Source organism: Podarcis erhardii (assembly GCF_964252035.2).
Source record: "Podarcis erhardii genome assembly, chromosome: Z".
In the NCBI taxonomy this organism is placed as follows: Eukaryota; Metazoa; Chordata; class Lepidosauria; order Squamata; family Lacertidae; genus Podarcis; species Podarcis erhardii.
In genome coordinates, this window is record NC_138504.1 from 49,210,231 (window position 1) to 49,226,938 (window position 16,708).

Sequence of the window (16,708 nt, forward strand, 5' to 3'; positions counted from 1 at the left end):
AAGAACTTGGGACTTCTATAGACGCAGAAGCTTCTTCTACCTCTCCCTCCACACAACACAACATCCCAAGCCTCCATGCTTCTTCCGTTTCCATTGTGTCCCGTTTCCATTGTGTCCCCACATCAGTTTCTGGATTGTAAATCCCTTTCAGCAGAGACCTATACTTTGCAAGCAAGTTTGGATTTGAGTTTGGATTTGATATCCCGCTTTATCACTACCCGAAGGAGTCTCAAAGCGGCTAACATTCTCCTTTCCCTTCCTCCCGCACAACAAACACTCTGTGAGGTGAATGGGGCTGAGAGACTTCAAAGAAGTGTGACTGGCCCAAGGTCACCCAGCAGCTGCATGTGGAGGAGCGGAGACGCGAACCCGGTTCCCCAGATTATGAGTCTACTGCTCTTAACCACTACACCACACTGGCTCCCACACTGGCTTTCTTATTGAAAGGGTTTCCCATCTGGAAGAGAGATCCAGTGTGGTGTGGTGGTTAGAGCGTTGGATTAGGACCTGGGAGACGAGGGTTCAAATCTCCACTCAGCTGGGAAGCTGACTGTAGGGCCTTGGGGGCCAGTCGCTGCCTCTCAGCGTAACCTACCTCACAGGGTTGCTGTGGGGATTAAATGAGAGGAAGTACCTAACATATAGGGACGCGGGTGGTGCTGTGGGTTAAACCACAGAGCCTATGACTTGCCGATCAGAAGGTCGGCGGTTTGAATCCCCACGATGGTGTGAGCTCCCATTGCTCGGTCCCCGCTCTTGCCAACCTAGCAGTTCAAAAGCACCTCAAACGGCGTTTCCGTGCGCTGCTCTGGTTCGCCAGAAGCGGCTTAGTCATGCTGGCCACATGACCCGGAAGCTGTATGCCGGCTCCCTCGGCCAGTAAAGTGAGATGAGCACTGCAACCCCAGAGTCGGTCATAACTGAACTTAATGGTCAGGGGTCCCTTTACCTTTACCTTTACCTAACATATATCAGCTTCAGAAAAAAGGTGGGGTGGAAATGCGATGCGATGCGATGCGATGCGATGCAATGCAATGCAATGCAATGCAATGCAATGCAATGCAATGCAATGCAATGCAATACTAGAATAGAATAGAATAGAATAGAATAGAATAGAATAGAATAGAATAGAATAGAATAGAATAGAATAGACATTTGGGGAATAAGAAAATAGGAACGCAGATGTGATGATGGTACTTGGCATCTTAATTTTGTGTGTATGGGACCTTCTGCATGCAAAACAGGTGTTCCACCACTGAGTTATAGCTCTTCCATAAAGTTCTGTTCTTGCCGGGTGTTCCCTTCCTCCTTATGGGGTGCCTTCAACTTCCTGCATCATCCCTGGAGCCCTAATTTCAAGTTTACAACCCATTCCAATGATCCAAGGGAGGGATGAGGGGGAAACAGATGGTTGTGAAAATCTACACTGGCTTTTGTCACTATCTGCAGGGAGGTTTTCATTTATCCTGCGTCTTTGCTCTTTTCCAAGACACCCCGAGTATTTGTTTTCTTTTAAGCTGCTCTGGGACCTCAACAATGCCCTTTCTGTCTGTGCTGCATTGTTGTTGCTGACTTAAAATTATTCCCATCATTGTCCAAAGAAATGAGGGGCGGGAAATGTTCTGGAGCAGCTTCCTTTCCTTGTCTGTGGGCGGGAAAGGATCACACAACAATCTTGAGCAGATTTTCATTCAAACCCAAGAATATAAAATTATTATCATTATTAATTACCCGCACTTTATCTTAAGGTCAAGGGGCAGGTTGCAGCACTAAAACACAGCATTAGAAACTGTTTAAAACAGCCTACAATCACAAAAAATAAGGTGTGTTCTAAAAAATATGCACTCCTCAAGTGTCAAAAGGCATTTGCCGGAAGCTGAATAATCAAGGTGCCCGACACACCTCTCTCTGGAGGGAGTTCCTACCAGCTGTTGCCGATCCTCTCAAATCTGCCTTTTCTTTCCCTGAATTCCCTGCTTGATCTCGCACGACCAAAGGTCCCATTCAGTCAGCCTTGACCATGAGCCCAAGAAGGTTAGTAGCCTGCAAACATGTTTGCTAGCCCAGCGGAGCGCACACACCTTCCTGCTGCCAGAGAGGACGTAGCGCTCTTCCCTTCTCTGTGTGCTCACTCACCTGCACATATGCAATTCTGAGTTACCTGTGGCTACCTGGCTAATGCTTAAATGCAAGGGTGCACCGTGAGCCACCCTAGTTTGTGACCTGCAAACCCCATACAGCCCCACCAAGGTGCTCTCTCAAGCCCTTAATACAGTCAGACCTCGGGTTACAGCCGCTTCAGGTTGCGTTTTTTTCAGGTTACTCACCTGCCGAAACCCGGAAGTACCGGAACGGGTTAGTTCCGGCTTTTGTCGGTCTCGCATGCGCAGAAGCGTCAAATTGTGACCCGTGTGTGCGCAGACGCGCTGCTGCGGGTTGTGAATGCTGCGGGTTGCGAACATGCATCCCGCATGGATCACATTCACAACCCGAGCATCCACTGTATAGCCAACGTGTTTCATTAGATACAGTGGTGTCCAAACTTTTTTTCAAAGAGGGCCAGATTTGGTGAAGTGAAGAGCCACGAGGGCCAACCAAAGTTGTTGAGCTTTTTTTTGAGTTAGCAGGCTTCTATTTAATGTGTTAGCAGGCTTCTATTTAAAATCTCTACTCTATTTAAAATCTCTGATCCTCAGAGTCTTGGTTTGCAATGGTGCTGATTGCTTGTTGCTCTTCTTTATTGGTTTTTAACCCAATCCTATTGTTTTATCTTGTTTTATTATGCTTGTGAGCGACTTTGGGGACCTGTATGGGTGGGAAGGGCTGTAGATCAGGGAAGGTCGCCGGTTTGAGCCCCGCTAGCCTCTCCAGGTGGGGCAGGCAGAGACCCCCTGCTGGAAATCCAGGAGAGCCTGGTGGACAATATTGAGCTACTGCCCGTCAGGGTAAACCAAGCTTCCTCAACCTTGGCCCTCCAGATGTTTTTGGCCTACAACTCCCATGATCCCTAGCTAGCAGGGTCAGGGATGATGGGAATTGTAGTCTCAAAACATCTGGAGGGCCGAGGTTAGGGAAGCCTGGGGTAAACAATACTGAGCAGGATGGGGCCAATGGTCTGATCAGGTACAATGTACGGTACGTGTTTTTGTGTTTTGGTATTGTAAACTGACCCTCGGATGATGGGCAGTATAGAAATTTGATAAATAAATAGTGACACAGGTTGTTACATTCCTAAATACAATCCAGGTGTGCTGTTGGTCCAATCCGACACTTCTTTTTTCAAGGGCTATTGTGGAAAGCGGTGCTTGGTCCTTTCCGTGGTGCTGGAAGGGCGTGGCTCTGATCCTCACTGTTCTTGCCTTCCTCTCCCTCCAGATCCCATCTAATGCCCAGGCTGAAGGAATCTCGCTCCCACGAGTCACTGCTCAGTCCAAGTAGCGCTGTGGAGGCCCTGGATCTCAGCATGGAGGAAGAAGTGGTCATTAAGCCTGTTCATAGCAGCATCCTGGGGCAGGATTTCTGCTTCGAGGTAAGGTGCACTCATTGACATCCAGGACGGCAGCTGGCCAGATGCCCTGCTTTCGAGGTGGGTGGGTGTGCGCTCCCTGAGAGTTTGACCCCTGTGGGAAGCAGGAGGTTCGACTTGGCGGACCTTTGGCCTGTCCCAACAGGGTTGCTTTTATGTTCATTTTGAGCCATGACAATCACTTATGTATTGCTTGTTTTATCATGGGGCCGGGGGGGGGTGTACCCCACTTTCCATCCGAAAAGCCTGCCTGGGCGGCTTGCATAGAATCAGAACAAGACAGTCCCTGCCCTTGCAGACTTGTACATTTCCCTTAAGCAATGGGAGCTCACCCCGTTGTGGGGATTCGAACTGCTGACCTTCCAATTGGCAAGTCCTATGCTCTGTGGTTTAACCCACAGTGCCCCCCTCATCCGCGGTTGATGGTCTTACACTCAAGGAAAAGCATCAGGAATAGACAAAATTGAACTGACGTCCTGGAAAACAACCTCATGGGGAGGAACAGCAAAGTTAACCTGACACACCAAAGGCATCTGGGCAGGATGGGAGTGGCAGGAATTGTTCTGAGGATCGGCGAGAGTGGGGCCGGAGGGACATCTTGCTGCTGCGCTTTCCCTGCCTTGAGGGCAGAGACGTGATTCTATCACACCAGGGTGAAATTGGGTGCCTGTCTTCGACATGTGCCCTTTGACCCCCAAGACTGAGCTAGGTGGAGAAATGGTCTGACCCGAGGCCATAGCTCATCAGGCTTGCTTGCAGAAGGCCCTGCGTTCAACCACCAGTATCTCCAGGTAGGCTGCTGCTGCCTGTCAGTGCAGGCAGTGTAGGCCTAGATTGGCCAGTGGTCTGATTCAGTATGGTGAGGGACTGTGGAGGGACAGAGAATCTGCTTTGCATACGGAAGGTCCCAGGTTCAAGCCCTGGCATCTCCTTGATTGCACATGCAACACCGGGAGGGCGCAGGCCGTCTGACTGTTTGGCTCAAAGTGCGTGTTTGTGGCTGCGTGGGGGGGGGGGAAGCTTTGTGGTGATGGGAGGGTGCAGTGAGCAGAACTCTTTTCCGAGGTAAGGTCCAGTTGCAGAGCTTTGTCGCACTGCACCTTCCGCTGTCCTCCGAACTTTGCAAAACGCATCCATGCAGATGCCTCCGTTTGCATAATTTATCTGGGTTGCAGAAACTGTGTGCAGGATTTCTGCCTGCTCTTTCCATCCACAAGCTTGCCCTGACTTATGAGGACACACAGCAGCCTCCAGCCTTCCCTCCCATCACTCCCGGCCTCCTGCTGCCCCCTGCCACCTCCAGAGGTGAGCGCATTGCTCCACAGGAAGACAGGAAGTCAAACATTGATCCCTCTGTCTGTTTTGCTTATACTGGCTGGAAGCAATAGCTCTCCAGCATTTCAGAACAGTCTTTACCCAGCCCTAACTGGAGATGCAGGGACGCGGGTGGCGCTGTGGGTTAAACCACAGAGCCTAGGACTTGCCGATCACAAGGTCGGCGGTTCGAATCCCTGCGAGCTCCCGTTGCTCTGTCCCTGCTCCTGCCAACCTAGCAGTTCAAAAGCACATCAAAGTGCAAGTAGATAAATAGGTACCGCTCCGGCGGGAAGGTAAACGGCGTTTCTGTGCGCTGCTCTGGTTCACCAGAAGCGGCTTAGTCATGCTGGCCACATGACCCAGAAGCTGTACGCCGGCTCCCTTGGCCAATAAAGCGAGATGAGCGCCACAAGCCCAGAGTCGGCCACGACTGGACCTAATGGTCAGGGGTCCCTTTACCTTTGCCTACCTGGAGATGCCAGTGGGGAATTGTACCTTGGGGCCCATCTGCATTAAAAGCATCTTCTGTATACCATTCAGCTATGGTTGTCACCCACAAAATGGACCAAGATTTGAGCCCTTGTGCTTCCAAGTAACAGGCTGATGTAGCAGCATCCAATGAAGTCGCCTCCTCCCACCAGTACTATTTTTCTAGAAAAAGAGGTGGTGGAACTCATCTTTACCGCCTCCCTTGTTTTCTTACAATGGCAATGGTGCTCACCTGAGAGGTGCCGGAACTGATTTCCATTGAGTTACGGCTGAAAAACCCTGCCTTCCTTCCACCAAGACGAGCCCTTGACCTATCTGGGTCTCCTGGGTCGCAGGCAGGGGTCTTTCCCAGACCTGGGGATTACACCGGGTTCCTTCTGCATGCCAAGCAGGTGCTTCGCTGCTTCGCCACAGCTCTCCCCCGCCCTGGTATCACAAGCATAATGTCAACACTGCCCTTAGCGCCTCCCTGCCTCTTGCTTCTCCATGCCACCCTCACGACTGTCCTTGAGAGAGGCTGGGCTCTGCATTTCAATAAGGCGCTTGGCTTGCAGCAGAAACACCTTCCAGACTTCCTCTCTACCTTGCTTTCGTTTCAGGCGGGAAGCAAAAATTGCAGAGTGATTTCGCCTCCTTTAGGAAGAGCCACCCACCCATGGAACAAGGATAATGAGGCAAAATGAGTTAGATTTGAGAAACTAATGATTTCCTCCCTCCTCACTGCACTAATTGAATTTTGGCCTGGAAAACTAATACCTGTATATTTTTTTTTAAAAAAAACTTTTATTAATAAATAAAACACACATAACAGCCTGGGCTTCATTACAGTATACATTTTATTGGTGCTTCCCTGCCCATTGCATAATGTGCCTAATCTATGTGGTGCCTGGGCATGTGAAAGAGCTCCCCTCCTGTGGTGTTGTTTCAGATTTTCCATTGTACACCCAAGAGTCATAGAATTGCAGGGTTGGAAGGGAACCCGAGGGTCATCTAGCCCAACCCGTGCAGGGATCAATTTATATTTCTGTTTCTCCCCCACTATTTCTTTCCCCCTGGCTTAAGTGCCACCTGCCACATTCCCACATCAAATTGTGATTTTAAAGGTGAATTTTTGGGCAAGGTACTATTTTCATCTCTGTATGTATTTTGTGTGTGCGGCTTCCCCTCATCTACACTTCTTTTTTGTATACTGTTGTTGGCTGGTTAGAGCATTTCTTGTGATGATAGGATGGGCAGCCTTCCTGGGGCCACCTGCCAGGGGTAGGTGGGGCCAGAGGCAATAGTGGGTGGGGCGATAGATGCCGTTTCCCTGCTAGTCACCCCTCTCTGTCCTCCATCCCCAGAAGCTTTAATGGACCCAATCCAGCCAGGCATGAAAAGTTCAAAGGGGCCCATGAGGAGACTCGAGTTCCAGGTAGACAGAGCAGGAGGGCTGCACTTGGGGCCCTGGGGCCTGAGGTTCCCCACACCTGGGTTAGAGTGTCCAGCTAGGACTGGGGAGACTCAGGCCCAGATCCACAACCCTCAGTTATGAAATCACTGCAAGACCCTCAGACATTAATTCACCCAGCCTTAATGCACCTCACAGCTCGTTTGTTCATTTATTCACTCACTCACTGGCCACACATTGGCCATTTGGGTTTGGGGGTCTTGTTCTCAGGTTCCCACCAGCTCTCCTTTTGTGCCAGCCTCATGATTTGCTACATCATGACCCCAGAACCTGACTCCATTAACCATCTGATCAGCTGTCTGCTTCCTTTCCCCAAGCTGGGACATGCAGTGGTTTGATATTTGATTTGATTTATTGTATTCCCGTGCCGCTATTCATTCTGAGAAATCCCAAAGTGGCTTACAAACAATAGCTAACAGTAGCATGGCAGAGCATAACAGAACATCACAAACACAGCATAAATCATATGGAATAATTAACAAATCATCAGTGAAGCAATTACAAGCCATAAAACACTGTTAACAAAGCAACAACTGAAGAAATAAACTAAGCGTCAGAATTAAAGCAAAAGTCATGTTGTATGGTTGACAAATCAATACAGCATTAATAATCTATAAAACGATATTAACAACATTAACAAAATAGCAGGCAAAATGTAAGATAAGCACTGGTAAAGTTATACACACTCATTAAAATACACATCCAGGGAAGCAACTCCCTTCTGATGCATCCGACCAAAAGTCCATCTAGCTCTCTTATCACAAGCATACTGGGGAGTTAATCATTCCCTGTGAGAGCAGAGCCTCTCCAGCCAGAGGCATTCTACCCCTGATGCTACAGGCAAACAACAAGAGAGAGTTGTCCCCTTTATTCCTTCCTTCTGAGCTTCCGAGAAGCACCTGGCTGGTTGTTGCTGGACCCTATGAATTGTGCTTCAATACATTAGGGCAGTTCTGAGTTGTGATGGTATAATTAGCAGGGCCATCTAGGCTCATCCACTTCTCAACATAGGACAATGTAGGTTAAGTAAACTATGGTTAAGTAAACTATGTGAGTATCTGGAGTTAGCAAAATTGACGGATATAATAAGGCATAAATCTAAAACTATGGTACAGAAACGATGGGAATGCTTAAATGAATATTTACACAAACAGGGATCAAACATGAAAGTTTGGCTGGGCTTAGACTAACCTTGTGAAGAATACAGTACAGAGAATACAAAGATTAGATGGACTATGAAAGAATTTAAGGAAAGGAAGTGACTGAAGAACAGATGTAAAGGTGAAATAGATAACCAAGAGACGTGTGGTGAATGCGGTGGAAGTCTTTTATAATATTTTAACTAGGATTTAAATATTGTAATGTTTGAAGTATGAATTTGGAATAATTGATTATGAAAAGTATTTTTTCTTTTCATTTTTTTCTTGTTTCTTTCTTTTATCTTTTGCCTTTCTTCTTTTCTAGTTTGCATTCTGGAAAATTGTGTAGATAAAATGTTTTTATGTATGGTTATTTATTGTTTCTATTTCTTTTGTTCTATTCATTTTTTCTGTAACATTTAATTTTTATTTTTTTATTTTTTTAAGGACAATGTAGGGCAGGGTCTTACAAGGATGGCACATGGCGCAGAGATACGTGGCTCCTAAGGTTGGGTCAGCTTGCAAGAAACTCTCTCTTCTTTCCTCTCTTCCAGGTGACGACGTCATCCGGGAGCAAATGCTTTTCCTGCCGCTCTGCAGCAGAGCGGGACAAGTGGATGGAGAATCTGCGCCGTGCTGTGCACCCGAACAAGGTACCAGCTAAGCAGCAGCTTCACGCAGCACATAGTTAAACTGTAGAACTTAAGGACACAGTGGTGGTCATCAACTTGCTTGGCTTTGAAAGAGGATTGGGCAATCCTGCGGAATCTCCAGTGGCAGAGAGTTCCACAGGACTGGGCCGAGGACACCATAAAACTCCTGTTTCTTGTTGCTGTCAAATGAGTCTTGCCAACTAGGGGAGTGAACAATGACGCTCCTGTGAATGACCTTAGTGAATGAGTGATACTCAAGTTCAGGCAGTATCTCAGGTACCCTGGACCTCAGTTGGTGGCTGTGCTACACTTCCATAGTTGCAGGCAGTCTGCCCCTGAATGTTAGTTGCTGGGAATTGCAGGTGGGCAGAGTTGCTGTTGCACTCAGGACCTTCTTTTAGGCTTCACAAGAGGCGTCTGGCTGGCCACTCCAGCCTCAGGGCTCTTTTATGCTCTTATTCCCAGGTACGTGTCCATAGATAGCAGAACCAATCCACTTCCTCATAAAATAACTGCCAAGAGTAGTGCAGGCTGCAGGCATATAACAACAACAACAATAATATTTATATATACCCCGCCCTCCCCAGCTAAGACCGGGCTCAGGGTTGCTAACACTGAATATAAATACAGTAAAAACATTTTAAAAAACAAAAAACCAGTTGATTAAAATATAAGTTAGAATACGTACAGTTTAAAATGCAGCTTAAAATGCAGCCTCATTTTAGTTGTAGCCTATAGATCAAAGCCATAAGGGGAGAAAATGTCAAATATTCAGCGGGGCAAAACTATCCATGCTGATCCTACATGGACCAGCAAAAAGAGCTGAGGGGAAATTTATATACTAAATCCCGTATGAAGGGTTCCACCAAAAAATAAAAATAAAAATGAGTGGGGGGTTAGACTGAGTCCAGCCCAAAGGCCAGGCAGAACAGCTCCACCTTGCAGGCCCTGCGAAAAGATGTCAATTCCTGCAGGGCCCTGATCTCCTGCGGTAGGGCGTTCCACCAGGCCGGGGCCAGAGCTGAAAAGGCCCTGGCCCTGGGTGAGGCCAATCTGACCTCCTTGGGGCTCAGGACTTCCAAAGTGTTGTTATTTGTGGACCTTAAGGTCCTCTGCGGGGCATACCAGGAGAGGTGGTCCCGTAGATTACTTCCTCTTGTTCTTTTTTAAAAAGGTGAGTTTTGGCAATTGTGTCGTTCGTGGATCATGCATAAATTTAACTTTCATAAAGTTTCCCCTGGGGGAGAGTTGTGGGATTCAATATGCAATGAGCCAGCCTTTACCATCCCCTTGTCCCTGAATGTTCTGTGCTCCAACTCCCACCAGACCCAACCAGCTTGGCCATAGGCTGAGATAATTATTGCTGTCAAAGGCACCAAGGCTTGGGCAACTTTCTGCCCCACAAGAAGTTCCCTCCCTCTCACCTGCCCACCATTTTTGCTCATGCAAATCCTTAAGTATGACCTCCTACGCATTTATAGGCATTGCCTTTTCTTTCAAAACTCTGCCCCTTTTAAACAGGGTGAGTTTTTGCTTGCTGGCTGGGGCGCTGGGTCTGTGTTTATACATTTGCGGTCCCTTGTACCTGATGTGAAAAGCCAGCAGTACTATCCCATTGCTCAAGCCCAGTGGAGAAATTGTGGCGCAGTGGAGGGAACACCTGCAGAACAGTTTTCTTTAGTCTACAATTTGTTCTCTTTTCTCTTAGGGCGCTCCCCTCCCCACACCTTTCCCTTTAATTTTGAGGCTCTCCTGGCTGCCAAATTGGAAGCGGTGAAATAGGTTTTTTAGAAAGTGAAGCATGTGTAGTTTTTTTGGGGGGGGAGGACAGAGAGAGAGACAGGTTCTCAGCCCTCCTTTCTTCTTGCAAATTGGTGCCAGCGAGAGAAGAAATCATAGTGATATTTGGGAAACGAGCATAAGCGGGGGTTATTATGCAAATTCCCAAGAGCCAGTAATTTCCTTAAAAGTTAAAAATGTAATTAAGGATTGGTTTTCTGTTCTAGCACGTTGCAAATAATGAAGCCGTTCGTTCTTCCAATTCTCACAGCGGGTAATTGCTTCCCCCACCCCAACACACCCTCCACACGCTGAAAGTCCTTCTCCATACAGCACGTAGTTAAACTATGGAACCCACAGTTGCAGTGATGGCCACCAACCTGGATGGCTTTAAAAAAGAATTGGACAGGTTAATGGATGAGGAGAGGGCTATTGATGGCTGGCAGTCACCACAGCTTGGCTCTGCCTCTACAGAGGGAGGCAGCACTGCTTCTGAATACCAGATGCTAGAAATCACAGGAGGGGAAAAGTGTGGCTCTTGTGCTCAGGTCCTGGTTTTGCACTGGAGGCCACTGTGAGAACAGGGTGCTGGACTAGATGGGGCCCCTTTGGCCTGATCCATCAGGCTCTCATAATCATAATCATAATCATAATCATAATCATAATCATAATCATAATCATAATCATAATTTATTATTTATACCCCACCCATCAGGCTGGGCTTCCCCTGCCACTCTGGGCGGCTTCCAACAAAATATTAAAAAACAGTAATGCATCAAACATTAAAAGCTTCCCTAAACAGGGCTGCTTTCAGATATCTGGTAGTTGTTGTTCTCTTTGACATCTGGTGGGAGGGCGTTCCACAGGGCGGGTGCCACCACCGAGAAGGCCCTCTGCCTGGTTCCCTGTAACTTTGCTTCTCGCAGGGAGGGAACCACCAGAAGGCCCTCGGAGCTGGACCTCAGTGTCCGAGCAGAACGATGGGGGTGGAGACACTCCTTCAGGTATACAGGACCGAGGCCGTTTAGGGCTTTAAAGGTCAGCACCAACACTTTGAATTGTGCTCAGAAACATCCTGGGAGCCTTATGCTCTTACCGCACATCCTTGCTCTCTTCTTGACTGTGTTCCCCCCCCCCCATTGCATCTCTTCTCTAGGACAACAGCCGGCGGGTGGAGAATATGCTCAAGGTGTGGATTATCGAAGCCAAAGACTTGCCGGCCAAGAAGAAGTACCTGTGCGAACTCTGCCTGGACGAGGTCCTCTATGCACGGACCACATGCAAGTTGAAAACGGACAATGTCTTCTGGGGGGAGCACTTTGAGTTCAACAACCTTCCATCCCTGAGGGCCATCACGGTCCACCTGTACAAGGAGACCGACAAGAAGAAGAAGAAGGACAAGACCAACTTCATTGGGCTGGTCAGCATCCCAGCGGGCTCTGTCACGGGCCGGCAGTTTGTGGAGAAGTGGTACCCGGTGGTGACACCCAACCCCAGCAAGGGCAAGTCTGGGGGCCCCATGATCCGCATCAAGTCGCGCTACCAAAGCATGAGCATCCTCCCCATGGAAATGTACAAGGAGTTTGCTGAGTACATCACCAACAACTACATGGTCCTCTGCTCAGTTCTGGAGCCAGTTCTGAGTGTGAAGAACAAGGAGGAGATGGCCTCAGCCCTCGTCCACATCCTGCAGAGCACAGGGAAGGCCAAGGTAAGGCTCTCATGCGCTTATGCTCGGAGACGGGCTTGAGGTTCTCGCGCGCATTCATCAACCCCACATGTGCTGCAGCTGGACGCCTGAGGCTGTGATCCACCTTGAGTTTGGGGGTCTTGCCAACAGTTGTTTAGCCCCCGTCTTCCACTTACACCAGTGGTTCCCAAAGTGGGCTGTGGGATTACCTAGGGGGCGTGCTGAGAGGCAAGGGGACAGCAGTTGGGGGGAGGGGCAGAGGTATAAACAACTATCACACTTTGAAAACTGGTACAGTGGTGCCTCGCAAGACGAAAAGAATCCGTTCCGCGAGTCTCTTCGTCTAGCGGTTTTTTTGTCTTGTGAAGCAAGCCCATTGTCGGATTAGCGGATTAGCGCTATTAGCGGTTTAGTGGCTTTTAGCGGCTTTTAGCGGCTTAGCGGATAAGCGGATAAGCGGCTTAGTGGCTTAGCGGCTTAGAAAAGGGGGGGAGGGGGGGAAAACCACAGGAACTCGCAAGACATTTTCGTCTTGCGAAGCAAGCCCATAGGAAATTCGTTTTGCGAAGCACCTCCAAAACGGAAAACTCTTTCGTCTAGCGAGTTTTCCGTCTTGCGAGGTATTCGTCTTGCGGGGCACCACTGTATTACTGGACCAGATTCATCAGTTTTTGTGGAATTAGTTAAACTACATAGTTTGAATTGGATTTTGAATAAATGTGCAATTAACTGTTTACTGTTTTGAATTTTGTTGTGTTACTGTTTTCGTTAGTGGGTTGCACAAATCGCTATTCTGAATTATGCTTTTTGTAGGGTGGGGGGTACTAGGGTGAGTTTATGGAACCAAGGGGGCGGGGACTGAAAAAGTTTGGGAACCACCAGCTCTCACTATTCTGTGGTGTGGTGCCTTGTGAACCCTCCTTTCAGTGGGTACTAATTAGATCATGGGTGGTTTAGACCAGTGTTCCCCAACCTTGGGCCTCCAGCTGTTTTTGGACTACAACTCCCATCATCCCTCGCTAGCAAGACCAGTGGTCAAGGATGATGGGAATTGTAGTCCAAAAACAGCTGGAGGCCCAAGGTTGGGGAACACTGGTTTAGATCATCTGCAGCCCCTGAGATGTTCTTGGACTCCAACTCCCATCAGCCCAGCCAGCATGGCCAGTGGTCAGAAGGAGTTGCTGAGGAGTTATTCCTGAAGCAATTCTGGACGTACCTCCAGAAAGCCATGCTTATGGGAACTGTATGTTTCCACAATGGCAGAGTGGTACAAAAAAGCATCATTCTGGGTTACGCGGTGCATTGCAGAGGTGGTTGTAACTGCTACCCATTTTAAATTGCAGTACTGGATTAGGAATTGTTTTATGCTGCTGTTTTTAGTCTAAGCTTCTTTCTTTTAGACATTGGCTTTAAAAGGAGATTTGGTTGTAAACTGTCTTGGGAAAACTCCCATTTGCGAGGTATCATGTACAATCATACCTCGGGTTACAGACGCTTCGGGTTGCGTACCGCCGAAATCCGGAAGTACTGGAACGGGTTACGTCTGAGTTTTGGCGGTCGCTCATGCGCAGAAGCGCTAAATTGAGCTTTGCGCGTGTGCAGATGCACTGAATCGCAACCCACGCGTGCGCAGATGCGCCGCTGCTGGTTGCGGGTGCTGCGGTTTGCAAATGTGCATCCCACATGGATCATGTTCGCAACCCGAGCGTCCACTGTACATTTTTAAATGCATTTGGGATGGGTTTGGGTGGACTTCCACCAAGCCTCCCTTCTCCTTCAGACAAATCCGTTTCCACTTGGAGTTCAGTGGCAGAGCACCTGCTGTGGCATGCAGAAGGCCCCGGGTTCAAATTTTGAAACCTCCAGATTTGAAACCTCCAGTACAGATCTTCTCCATGGATGGGGATGATTTATTTCTCTGCCCAAGACCCTGGACAGACTCTGCTGTGTCAGAGAGAGGACCCATAATTCAGTAGAAGAGTGCAAGGTCCTTTGGCATGCAGGAAGCCATGGGTCCAAGGTATGGCGACTTTGGGGATATGAGCAGGCCAGGGGGGCTAAAAACCACCCGCCTGCTTGAGACCCTGGGGAACTTCTGCTAGTCAAGACAAGGCAGCACTGACTGAGCATGTTGGCTGACAGGTGTGGTTCTCTGTAAGGCACCTCTGAGGGTGGAGCTGGGCTGGTGGGTCACGTGCAGAGTGCACACCCTTTGCATGCAGTGAAGGTCCCCAGGGTCCATCTGCAGTGACTGTAGGGATGGGGAACCAGTGACCTTCCAGATGTGGTTGGCCTGTGACTCCCATCATACTTGCTGGCTGTGGATGATGGAGAGTTGGGTTCCAGCCACGTCTGGAAGGTCACAGGCTCTCCACCCCTGAGATAAAGGAAGAACACCTGCTGGTCAAAGATGATACATAGCCCAGCATTGTTCAGCTGGTAGAACATGAGTCTCAGGGATGTGCTGTCAAACCCCACATTGGGCAGAAGATTCCTGCATTGCAGAGGGTTGGACTAGATGACCCTCGTTGTCCCTTCCAGCTCTACAATTCTATGATTCCACAGCAATGATGATCTAGGCATAAATAGCCTCAGTAAAAGGCACCTTCCTTTGCCTGTATATACGTTTGCCTGTATATACGTTAACCTCACAACTGGTTACTTCAGCCTTCCTTGCAAATACATCCACTAAAATAAGGCACACACCAGGGACCACAGGACTATCTGTTTTCTACCCAGGTTTTAAGAGATCCAGGTTTTAAGAACGCTCCCTTCTGGTCGCTTGTTTGCAAAATTTGCTCACCCCAGGCCACCACACAAGAAGCTGCTTACAAACCATTTCCCCTCCCCTCCCTTTCCACTTGTGTCTTCTCACTTTGTGAGCCCGCAGGCAAGGACTGTTGTTCTTCAATGTCCTTTGGGCTCCCTTGCACTAAGGGTATCTCTCCCGCCTTTATTCCTGGTGATGAAGTATCTTTTAAAATGTGCCTATCTTTTTTGCATGCTTTCTCTCAAAGTGCCCTTTTAGGAATGTATGTATCTATGTATCCTCAAGGTCCATAAATAGCAACACCCTAGTGGTCCCGGCCCCTGAGGAAGTCAGATTAGCCTCAACCAGAGTCAGGGCCTTTTCAACTCTGGCTCCAGCCTGGTGGAACGCTCTGCTTCATGAGACCAGGGCCCTGCAGGATCTGATTTCTTTCCACAGGGCCTGTAAGACAGAGTTGTTCCGCCTGGCCTTTGGCTTGGAGCCAATTTGATTCCCTCCCGCTCTTTCTTTTTTCTTTTCGTTTCTCCTCCTGCGATGAGGCTGCATTTTAATATTTTAATGTTTCAATATTTTAATGTTGTATTTTAATTTTGTTTTTAAGTTGTATTATTTCAACTTGTTTTTATTATTGCTTGTTAGCCGCCCTGAGCCCAGCCTTGGCTGGGGAGGGCAGGGTATAAATAAAAATTATTATTATTATTATTATTATTATTATTATTATTATTATTAATGTCCTTTGGGTTCTCTTGCCCCATTTCTTCTGGGGCACTAACCTTTCCGCTTAGTGCTTTTGAGGGTGGGTGTTGCACTAAGGGTATCTCTCCTGCCCATATGCTGGTATCTTTTGAAATGCACCTATCTTTTTTGCATGCTTTCTCTCAAAGTGCCCTTTTAGGAATGCACGTATTTTGTCCTAAATTGTAGTTCATTGGCTGGGATGTGGGTCCGTTTCCTACTAGCTGCTATATCTCTGCTTCCCGTTGGGGCACCTCGCTAACCACCGTGAGATGGGCTCTTGTGGGTTTTCTTTTCTTTTTTTAAAATAAAAAAGATCCAATTTTTGTGGGTTTTCTAAAAGGTCACCATGAAAAGCAGCCGGGGGGAGAGGGCCTGGCTTTGGCACCTTCCTTATTACCCAGCTTCCCTGGCCGCATGGAAATCACATTGAGGCTCCCCCATGAGCCCCTAAAAACAAGTACCAGTAGCGTGAGGAATCAGCAACTTCCGGAGAACCATGTTGTTGTTGCTGTTATTTACATTTAATATTTATTTATTTATTTATTTATTTATTTATTTATTTATTTATTTATTTCCCTCCCTCCCCATCCAAGACTGGGCTCAGGACGGCTAACACTGTATATAAATACAGTGGTACCTTGGTTTAAGAACTTGATTTGTTCTGGAGGTCCGTTCTTAACCTGAAACCGTTCTTAACCTGAGGTACCACTTTAGCTAATGGGGCCTCCCGCTGCTGCTGCGCCACCTCATCCTGAGGTAAAGTTCTTAACCCGAGGTACTATTTCTTGGTTAGCGGAGTCTGTAACCTGAAGCGTCTGTAACCCGAGGTACCACTGTACAGTAAAAACATTTTTTTAAAAAAACACCCCAAAAAAGAGTTGATTAAAATATAAGTTAGAATACAGCTTAAAATGCAGCCTTGTTTTAGTGGTAGCCTATAGATCAAAGCCATAAGGGGAGAAAATATCAAATATTCACCAGGGCCAACTATCCATGCTGGTCCTATATGGGCCAGCAAAAGGAGCTGAGGGAAAATTTACATACAAAATCCCATATGAGGGGTTCCATTAAAAAAAAAAAAATAATGAGAGGGGGGGTTAGACTGAGTCCAGCCCAGGCAGAACAGCTCCGTCTTTCAGGCCCTGCGGAAAGATGTC

At 47.9% G+C, this 16,708-nt stretch overlaps 1 protein-coding gene across 8 annotated transcripts in view; it reads left to right on the forward strand.

Annotated features, from left to right (window-relative positions):
* DAB2IP (DAB2 interacting protein) overlaps positions 1-16,708 on the forward strand; it is a 309,499-nt gene that overhangs the window by 243,692 nt on the left and 49,099 nt on the right. For all 8 annotated transcript variants that reach the window (XM_081847484.1, XM_081847482.1, XM_081847485.1 and 5 more), the window contains 3 exons: positions 3,376-3,529; positions 8,476-8,574; positions 11,510-12,064. In XM_081847484.1, the coding sequence (XP_081703610.1) occupies positions 3,376-3,529; positions 8,476-8,574; positions 11,510-12,064 (808 nt within the window). The remainder of the gene's footprint in view (positions 1-3,375; positions 3,530-8,475; positions 8,575-11,509; positions 12,065-16,708) is intronic.